Source organism: Rhinolophus sinicus, linkage group LG05 (genome assembly GCF_036562045.2).
Source record: "Rhinolophus sinicus isolate RSC01 linkage group LG05, ASM3656204v1, whole genome shotgun sequence".
NCBI lineage: Eukaryota > Metazoa > Chordata > Mammalia > Chiroptera > Rhinolophidae > Rhinolophus > Rhinolophus sinicus.
Genome location: NC_133755.1, coordinates 28,727,945 through 28,738,667, shown reverse-complemented (window position 1 = coordinate 28,738,667; position 10,723 = coordinate 28,727,945). Strand labels below are relative to the sequence as shown.

Sequence of the window (10,723 nt, the reverse complement as noted above, 5' to 3'; positions counted from 1 at the left end):
TCACCCATCAGTTTGTCACATGCTTTCATAAATGCACGTATAAATGAATGTATAATATGCTTGTGAAAACCTCCGGTTAGATGATAAAGCTAAGAAAAGCCTTGCTCCACCCCTGAAGGTAGGAAGCTAGTATCCTCCTTTTGTACAGTATCTTGCACATAGTGAAGGCTCAAAAAACATCTTTAAATTGAACTGAACTGAACACTACCGGAACTAAAAGTTGTAGTCCTGAATCTTTCAGGTTCAAGGTTCAGATTTTTCAAGTGTTTCTAGTTTACTGTCCTCACATCCCCACTTCATTAATCTCAAAGGGAAGAGGCCAGGAAAAGGATGAGTAACCAATACGCATACAACTCAGGTAAGAGTAAAAACTAGTTCTGAGAAGCTGCAACATTTATGTCCTGGTGCCTGAAGTTTAGATCACTACATACTTCTTGTACACAAAGCCCAGGAGGGTATATTTATATTATTGGGGCGAAACCCCTAACAGCCCTTGCACCACACAGCTCTCAGCAGGGGCTTCCAAACTTTCTTATTTGCTCCCAACTCCCAGGTTGCCGGAGGAGCTCGGCCGATGAGTCCATACTCTTAGGCCGCCTGAGTCTAAGAGTGAGGAGGTAGGTAGGAAAGAAATGAGGCTACGTGCAAGTTGTTTTGTAAAAGGTAGCGAAGCCTTCACAGCCCAATGTACCAGGTGGCGTCCCCGGAGCACTGGCTCTCCCCACCAAAGTAGTCACCCCATCTGTCCAGCCCGCCCCGCCCCTCCAGCCCAGCCCCGCCCCTCCAGCCCAGCCCCGCCCTGGGCCCGCTCAGAGTCCGCCTTCCTCGTCCTCGGCTTGTCCCTCTGTCCCTGATCCACGGGCGCTTGCGCATTTCTTAGGGCGTCTTGGCACTGCCCGCATCCAAATGTGGGCAAAGGGGGAAAACCTCGAGTTTTCTACAGACCCCACTACAGTAGCTTTTCGCGCTCTCTTAGAGCTGATTTTGCCCTTCTTGGCCCTGCGAAACCGGCTTCTCTTTCACTTGCGGGGCTTAAGACGTCATGTTTTAAATTAGGCGATCTTCGGGCAGCTCGTCTCTGGCGCAGGGTCCTTGGGTTGAGCCTTGGGGCGACAGCCGGGAAGGCAGGGTCTTTCTTTGGGGCGGTCGCGCGGGCAACAGCTGCGGGAAGCCGGACACGGGGCGACATGTACTACAAATTTAGTGGCTTCACGCAGAAATTGGCGGGAGCTTGGGCTTCCGACGCCTATAGCCCGCAGGTACGGGTAGCGCTGCGCCGGTTCGGGCAGAAGTGGCGGACCCAGCCTCTGTGCTCGGCAGTCGGGGCGCCGGAGCCGGCGAGACTTCTGCCCCGCGGTTTGGTTTAGTTTGTCCCGCACCTCCCGGCGCGTCTGCACCCACTTGCGGCGGCCATGGAGGCTCCCAGTTCTGTAGCTGCTCCCCCGGCGGGGCTGGCCCGGCGCGAAGTTGACCCTGGCACTCAGCAGGGTCAAGGTGACCCTGGGCTGGTCGCTGGTGGCTCGTGGGGTCGGCATGTGACCCAACCGAAACTGAAGTTAGGTCCTGTCATTTTTGAGGAGGTCCGGCTTTCGGTTTCCTCGGGGCCCCGTTGTCACCCCCCTGCCGCAGCTCTAAGGCAGCCTCTCCCAAGCACGAGATTGGAGAGCTGGAATGATGGCCCTGAGCGAAGCCAACGGGCCAGGAGGGGCTGTATGGTTAGAATTGGGGCGCTTAGCGGGTTCCTTGACATGTCTGTGTGAGTCTGAGCAGTTACATGCAACGAGCTTACACTTTCCCAACTGTAAAATGGTTAACGGATGCCTGTTAATTGAGTGGTCTGAAAAATGTTCCCGCTTTACTCAGGTTTTGCCAATTGGAGTTTTAATCTCCAGCTTATGTTGTAAAAATAAGAGACTGTAGAGTCCCATACTGTTAATTTGGGCCTAAATCCTGGCTTTGCTGTTTTATTTTATGACCTTGACCAAGTTACCTAATTTATTGCGAGTTCAGTTTCATCTAGGGCAGCGGTAGTATAGATTGAATGAGGTGTATGTCAGGTGACTAGGCGTTAGCTGTTTTCCTGACGCTGAGTGGAGATATTCATCATATTCACTTCTCATCCTCATGGAGTGATGTGGGAAAGGTTGATGAGATACGCAGTTGGAAAACTGAACTGGAGGAATAGTAAGGGGCTCAGGTAGAGTGCTCCATTGTTACTTCCTTTTTCTATGGGGCACTGCAACTTGCCGGAGGAGGAGGGTGGTTAAGAATGATTTCAATCTAAGATTAGATGTGCTATTAATTAGGATAGCGAGGGCAAGAAGAAGGGCACATTTTTGGGGGGGGGGGGTGAGGAAGGGTCTAGGTTTATAAATGTTGAGCTTGCGATACCTCTGATAGCAGCTGGCTTTATGAATATGGAGTAAATAGATTAGGGTATTTTCAGCCCATAGATAGTAGAATCTGTGACGGGAAGATCACCCAGAAGTATACAGGGAAGAAAGGTGGGAATATGATTAGACTACAGAAACATGAAAGGAGGGTGGAGGAGGAAAATTTATCAAAAGAACAAGCCAGGATTAGAAGGGAGACAAATGTGGTGTCACTGAAACCAAATTGGTAACGAGGTCTAAAGAAGGAATTGTCAACAGTGAAAGTTTATTCAAGTTACATGTATTAGTAGTTAGTTCCTTTTATTGCTGTGTAGGATTTATTGTATGGATATATCACAATTGGTCTATTCTGTTAGTAGTTATAGATGTTCTTTTAGTAGAGTTTTAGTATAACGTAGGTTGTGTTACTTAGTAAGGAATAAATGAAGTTTTAGACTAAAACTAACATTGACATTAAATTGGCACTCAGGGTAGAGGTTACCCTGAACTGCATTTGGTACAGTGTCATGCGGGGTGTCATGTGGGGTCTCAGCTCTCGCTCCCTGCACAAGAACACAGGTGTCATGCGGGGCGGCCTGCGGAGTCTCTGGTCCCACTCCCCACATAAGAACGCAGGACATGGTGAGGTCAAAAAGGAACACCCACGGAGCCATAGATGGGGGAGTCATACTAGTATATTCTTGCTGGCCGCACTATACTCTCACTGGAGGCTGGATCCACACTGTTCGCAACCCGCCATCCTAACTGTAACCTGCGCTTGCCACCTCAGCCGCCATCTTGCTAGCCCCCATTTTCTGCTAACGTAGCCACGGCAGTTATATTAGTGGCCAATGGCTCACTGGTTACAGCTGACGGCCAACTAGCCACAGCTGATGGCCATCCAATCACAGTTGATGGCCATTTACTACCTGAGCCAGCACCTTTCCACGTGAGGCCGAGAGCCTGGAAACTGCTCTCTGGGGCTCTGTCCCCACATACAGATAGGACTTTCAGATTTCTATCACTTCTTGAATTGTGTTTCTCTTGAGAATTTGAACTTCTTCGTTATTTAAAAATTTCTTAAGTTATGTTCAAAGAATTTATATGAATTGAATATTTCAGAGTGACAAGCATCCCCCAAACCAGATGTTCTGACTTTGGTAATTAGGAGTAAAGTTTTTCCTTTCTTGGCAATATTAGCACACTGGAAAACGTAGACATTTGTAACTTTCAGTACTATGTAAAGTTGAATAATCTACCATGCACTGAATAACCTAATATGGAAAAGCTAGTTCTATAACAATAGTATAGTTAGAGATTTATAAATCAACTTGTTGGCAAGTAATTGTGGGGAGGGTGTTTTCTAATGGTTGATTGAAAAGCATTTTCCTTACCTTCATGTGTTGCATCAAATAAACTGAGGCCAATAAACACGTGAAAAGATGATCAACATCATTAGTCATTAGAGAAATGCATTTCAGAACCACAATGAGATACTAGTTTACACCTGCTCAAATTAAGACAACAGACGAGGTGTTGTGAGAAATGGGGAGAAACTGGAACCCTAGTACACTGCTGGTGAGAATGTAAAATGGTGCAGCTACTTTGGAAAACAGTTTGGCAGTTTGTTAAAAAGTGAAACTTAATTTCACCGTATGATGCAGTAATTCCTCTCCCACTTAAGCTGGCAGAATGTTGTTCTAGGTGAAGGGAACTGTGAGTGATGGAGGGAGACGAGCAGGGGAATCACTGAGTACGTTTGGCCGTGGTGGGTGGAGGTGGATCACGAAGGGCCTAGGATGGTAAGACTTAATTTTGTGAGAAATGAGTAGGAATTCAAAGCAACTTCATACAGAAAGTTGTGGTCGAGTCTTGTCCAGAGGGTGAAACAAGGATATGCTTCTTACCTTTAGTTTCATGAAAGGTTTATGATGGAGGAGCAAGTGTCATAACCAGAGCGACGCTTTGAAAAGATACCTGAGTGGGAGAGACCAGTGTCAGGATGCCTGTTACACCATGAAATAGTCCCGGGTCTTCCGAGTAGGAATGGAGAAAGTCAGGTCTGAGAGAGAAGGACTTAGTGAGATGAGGGAGATTTTAGGGATGAGGAAGGAGGAATCCAAGGTGACTAGGTAATGGGAGGATGGTGGTGCTTCCCACAGAAACTGGGAGCTCCTGAGAAGGCTTGCGAGAAGCGGGGTGGATTTTGGATGTCAGAGTGAGGGGTCAGGGAAACATGGAGGTGGTGATACCTAGCTGGCAGTTAGAAATGCAGGACTTGAGCCCCTGTGGATTGAAACTTGTTTCCAGGGCTAAATCAGAGTGAAAGAATTCATGGGTTTCTGTCATTTAAAAACATTTTGAATAACTTATTTCTCCACCTTCATTCCTCCCCCCAAAACCTAAAAGGTAGGAGAAAAGGAAAACTTTGGACCAGTCAACTTTGATGGGAAAACAAATCATGTTTACTTTTCTCTTAAAAAATTTGGAGCAACTGAAATAGATGAGGAAGAACTCAACTACTAAACAGGGTGATGGTCGAAAGGTTGTTAAGCAATTGTAGAGGTAGTGATTGTGGAACAGCCGTGAGGTTCAGTATTAATAAGCAAACCCTGTGATTTCTGTTTGGTCTATAGTCCACTTATTTTAAGAAGAGCTTTCAGTTTTCTCTGCTGTGGGTGGTGTGAGCGGCTCAGCCATCAAGTGCTGATTTCCTTGACTTTGGTTCTGAAATATTTAAGTCTACATAGACTTCCTTAGCTTGTTTATACATTCGACAAATATTTACTGAATGCACTCTCTGTGCCAGTTGCTTTTCTAAGCCTTGGGAAATCAGAACAGTCAACAAAACATGCTAAAATCCTGCCCTCCTGGGGCTTCCATTGCAGTAGTGGGGGGGGCATAGCAAACAAAGTAGAATATAGTATGTTGATGGTGGTAAGTACTGGGGAGAAAAATAAAGCAGGAAAGGGGGACAGTTTGTTAGTAGGTTAAGGGAGAGGACATGCAGTTTTAGAAAAGATGGTTAAGGGAAGGTCTTACTGAGAAGGTGACATGCGCAGACTAGAAGGAGGTGAGGCTGCCATGTTCCCTGGAGAGCATCGTAGGCCGAGGGAACATGACGTACCTGGGAGGTTTAAGGGGCTAGTACAGTGGCCTGGGGCAGAGAAACAGGATGATGTAAGGTGGTGGTGGGGGGTGTTGAGGGGTACATCTTATAGGGCCCTGTCATGCAGGGTGTCATGTGGGGTCTCAGCTCCCGCTCCCCACATAAGAACACAGGACACGGTGAGGCCAAAAAGGAACACCCACGGAGCCATAGGTAGGGGAGTCATACCAGTATATTCTTGCTGGCGGCTGGGTTGGAGACACAGGAAGCAGGAGCCACAATATCCGCAACCTGCTGTCCACTTGTCTCTGCCAACCGACCTCACTTGCTAGCTGCAATCCGCCGTGCTAACTGTAATCTGCCCTTGCTAGCTCAGCCACCATCTTCTTGCTAGCCCCCATTTGCTGCTAGCGTAGCCACAGCACTTATATTAGTGGCCAATGGCTCACTGGTTGCAGCTGACGGCCTACTGGCCACAGCTGATGGCCATCCAATCACAGTTGATGGCCATTTACTACCCGAGTGAGCACCTTTCCACGTGAGGCCGAAAACCTGGAAACTGCACTGCTTGCTCTGTCCCCACAGGCCCTGAAAGCCATTGTAGGAACTTTTGATTTTGCTCAGTGAGGTAGGAGGCCTTTGGGAAGATTTGAGCTGAGTAACGACATTCTCTGTTTTAACACAGTCACTGGTGCTGCGTTCAGAGGACCTTGGGGCAGCAAGGGTGGGAGCAGGGTGACCAGTTAGGAGGGTGTTGTAGAAATCTAGGAGTTTGGACCAGAGTGTGGATTGGTGGAGATGGGTGAGAAGTGGTCAGATTCTGAATGTACTTGGAAGGTACAGCCAAAAGGATTTGCAAATTGTGTGAGCGAGAGGTATAAAGAATTACAAGGTTTTTGGCCTGAGTACCTGGAAGATGGCTCTGTCATTTATTGAGACGGGGAGAGACATATTTGAGGCTCGTAATTCTCGTAGGTTGGAGGAGGCATAGGTGAAGGGATTTGCTCTAGGTCCCTCCCTGTGGATACAGCTTCCTGGTCAAGTCTGCTGAGAACCCGACTGCTAGTCCTGTCCACCTGGAAATAGGGATTGCTCTTAATTGTTAGGACGCTTAGTGATGGGTCGGGATGGGTAGGTGAGGTACCTTCCCATCACATTCATTCTCTTACCTGTGGGGCCAACACAGCGGAGTTATTGATAGTATGGGGTAAAAAACAGTGCGTTTGAATCCCATCTTCCTTATGGAATCTCTGAGCTTTCTTTCAATCACTTGTTACGTGGGCTGATATTAATAATACCTCATTTACAGAGTTGATGTGCAGAGTAAATTTAGTTATGAAGATTTTGTAAGAATCTGAAAAAAATACTTATTATAAATGAAAAAAAGCAGAAATGTAGGATTTTACATTATGACTAAAGGTATTAAAATATGCCTGTGAAGAAAGATTGGAGGAGAATATACAATTTTTAATAATTGATAGGATGAGATAATGGGATGATAAGTAACTTTAAAATTCTATATTCTAAACTCTATATTCTAAATTCTATATTCTAAATGGAAATAAGAAATTATGTATAACTGTTAAGATGGTTGATATTCCTGTTTTCAAATGATATTGTTCAAAAACTGCTGTATTTTTAAATCACTCGATGGGTGAACAAACACAAAGCATTAGGTATAATGCCATATAAAAATGCTTCCACGTTAGTCCTGTCAAAACATGGATTTAATTTCAAACCATTTTTGGAGATGCTTGGTAGGAAGGGTTTTTAAGTTTTTGCATTCAAGGGGAAATGATCATTAGGAGAAAATACAAAATGCTCACAGAATGACAAGGGAGTGTCTAAAATTCTCCAGTTCAAAGAGAGATCCTCCTTTAGGTTTTTTTCTTTTTTTTTTTTTGGTCCTTCCTTATCCATGAGGCTGAGGGACCTGTGAGTCGTAAACCATCTTAACCCCCAGATCTCATATAGTGTGTATTTATTGAATACCCGCATGAGCCAAACACTCCTCTAGGCACATACAGGCATGCATTCCTTCCAGTGGTAGGTATTAGTACTATTGTACACATATCACAGATGGGAACACTGGGGTTTCCTTTTTTATTTTTGTAAACGTTTTTTATTTTTTTAACTTCCAGGTTTATTAATGCTGGAAAGTTCAGTTACTCTTAAGTTTTTTGTTTTGTTTTTGTTTTCTGGTTCTGATAGGCACGTTTCTTAAGCATTACAGGCTCTTCTGAATTGAGATATTTCTTTACTGTGTGTCTGAAAAGTTTCTGAAGTCCTCTCGGGTTAGAGATTCCATGTAGTATATCAGCCCAAGAGGAGAAAAGAGACAGTCAGGTCTCTTTTGAAATCTTCCCAAAAGTTCATACAGATTATAAATGTTTGCTTTGATAAGAAGATAGACACAATAGGTATTTCTAGAAGCTCAGGTTGGGCCTGTGTTGTTTGCTCCTCTCTCCCTTTGCCTCCCCGTCCCCCTCCCCCCCATCTTAATGGCAGGGAGTCTTGACAGGGTTTGCTCTGGGAAAGTGGACTAGGTTGTTTTGTTGAAAGCTTAAAGACTTTAAACCTTAAACTAATTAAAGGTCTTGAAATGCAGAATTGGAGAGATTTTCCTTCCCTCTCATGTGGTTGAATGACTGCCTCCACTATTCCAGACAGCTCGCTCCTTGAAAGGCTTGTTCTGATGCCCAGACATACTTTCAACTTGACATTTTCCTTTTTTTCCTACAGGGATTAAAGCCTGTGGTTTCCACAGAAGCACCACCTATCATATTTGCCACACCAACTAAACTGACTTCCGATTATACTGCATATGATTTTGCTGAGAAAAACAAAGTTCCAGAGCTGCAGAAGTTTTTCCAGGTGAGAGAAGACACTAGAACAGAGAAGCCTGTGAAATAAATAGGTTTAAAAAAAAACCTATGAAACTGAGTCTCTGTCTAGTTTACTACTCATTCTCTCTTTCCTTAAATAGAATTCTCTTGATCTTAGTTTGAGGCATAAACTAGGAGAACTTTATGTAGGTAGAAACTGATAAAAGAGGGGCGGGTGTTTAATATCCTCTTCAGTTTTGGAGGGTGTGCAGATTATTAAATTGTACGTATAGCTGTGTGTGGAGGAACCAATAGCACGTATAATAACATTGTGAATAACCCAGTATATACAGAGGGTGCCAAAGTGAATACACATTTTAAAAAAGGAAAAAACTATTAAAATTGTAATACTCAATATATACCGGTAACAAAAGATGAATACAAGTCACGTTTGACTTCTGCAATTACAAGAGGTGCTCAGAGTGGTTATCGTCAGTGTCCAGACACTTCTGATTACAGCGAACTACTGCTTGAGCAACGTTGACCAAAATGTCCACTTACATACATTTTTTGGTCACCCCTGCATCCAGTGACTTTTGGCAGTGAGTTTTCTTCTTGCTTGACATTAAAATTACTGAACTGTTGCTAAAAGTGGAGGAGGCTTTCTTGGGTTTGCTGATCAACACAGAGAAGCCAGAATTGAATTTTAAAATATTATTAACGTTAATCTACATACAGATAATTGAAAGGTCAGTGACCCAACTATGTCTCAGAGGTGCCATGGGAGTGGGGTGCCTTTTACTGCTGTTGCTGGAAGGTAGCTTCTCCCTCCTCAAAATTATGTCCAGACTGGCTTGAGGACTTTTGGTCAGTTAATCCCTTTTTTTCCGATAAGTAAGACTTGAATAGGCATCTGGGGTCTTGAGTTGCAGACGGGAGGGATTTTGGAGACTAAAATAATGTATTAAACATTTTATGGAGTCTCATTATTAAACAGGTTTACAGTTTAATTGAAAGAAGACAGTTGAATGCAAAGTAGATTTGAACCTATTAATTGACCTGCTGTGCTCAGACTTCATCCACTAATGATCAGGAAGTCAAAGTAAATATAGAAATAAATGTAGAACATTTTTTTTTGTGTTTTTGTTTAGCTGCTGATTACTTTTACATTAAAAAGCAATTTCACTAATGCTGCTTTCCTAGTTAAGCCACATGATAAATTCTTTAGATTTTGGAGTTTGTTGCATGTGTGTTCCTGAGGCTGCATTTTGGAGATTAACTTTGGACTTACAAGCGTTAGTTATATTAAGAAAATATACCAGTATTTCAGTTAACATTTTAATGGATCAGGGCTTTTCCCACTGCAGAGTGTTGATGGATTAGATACACAGTAGAGACATTTGTTCTTTATTAGCCTACATTGTAAATCTTTTTATCAACCATGTCTTTGATCATTTTTGCTTTTAAGAAATCTGATGGTTTGCCCATCCACCTGAAACGAGGCCTGCCTGACCAGATGCTTTACCGGACGACCATGGCGCTCACGGTGGGCGGGACCATCTACTGCCTCATCGCCCTCTACATGGCGTCGCAGCCCAGAAACAAATGAGTTCGACTGCGGAGGACTGGTGTGCTTTTTGGCATAAACCCTTTGCATTTTTATTTTTCATTTCTGTAAAAAAAATTTTTTACTTGAATGGCCTGCTTAACATTTTGCAAGAAAAAAATAGAATGATACTAAGACAATATTTTGGTTGGCTTATGAAGTGCACATGGCCTGTCAGAATTCTTTCGACAGTTAAAACTTGTCCAAAGAAAGGCTGCTGCTGTTCTAGTTGGGGCTTTTGATTTCCCTGGAGGTTCTGGATGAAGGTCGCATACGGACTCATTAATGGCAGTCTGTGCAGGTCCTTGGGGCCTGATGGTGGTGTTTTTGAGCAGGAGGTGCAGAAGCTTTTCTGGATTTGGATGTGACTGAGGAAGGAAGACAAAAAGCCAAGGCCAGGTGCACTAAATGAGGGGTTTGAGTTAGTATTTACCTTGGGGGTTTTTTCCATCTTGCAGTAAATTGTCAATGGAAATTATTTGCAACATGCCTGTGATCATCGGGCAGTTTGTTTCAAAGGGTTATTTGCCTCGTCTCAGATCTTCAGTGAAATTTTATGTATGATTGTTATGTATTTATTCCACCGTGGGAACAGAACACCTGTTTAGTGTTGCACTTTAGACTGATGTCTGTTTTATCAATGCAGCTGTGACACAAAGTCTCCTTTTCCTTTTAAATATGTTATGGCTTTTAAATTATGCTTTATTTTGATTGTGGAATAAATACATGAATGGAAAATCTCAAGTTTGAAGTCCTTTTAAATGATCTTTCAAAATAATTTCAGAACTCCAGAGACACCGTAAACTTGAGT

At 43.7% G+C, this 10,723-nt stretch overlaps 1 protein-coding gene across 1 annotated transcript; it reads left to right on the top strand.

Annotated features, from left to right (window-relative positions):
- Positions 1 to 1,098: 1,098 nt before the first annotated feature.
- Positions 1,099 to 10,656, top strand: COX7A2L (cytochrome c oxidase subunit 7A2 like). Its single transcript, XM_019757072.2, has 3 exons — positions 1,099 to 1,259; positions 8,224 to 8,355; positions 9,775 to 10,656. The coding sequence occupies exons 1-3, from the start codon at positions 1,188 to 1,190 to the stop codon at positions 9,913 to 9,915; spliced, it is 345 nt and encodes a 114-aa protein (XP_019612631.1). The 5' UTR covers positions 1,099 to 1,187; the 3' UTR covers positions 9,916 to 10,656.
- The last annotated feature ends 67 nt before the right edge of the window (positions 10,657 to 10,723 follow it).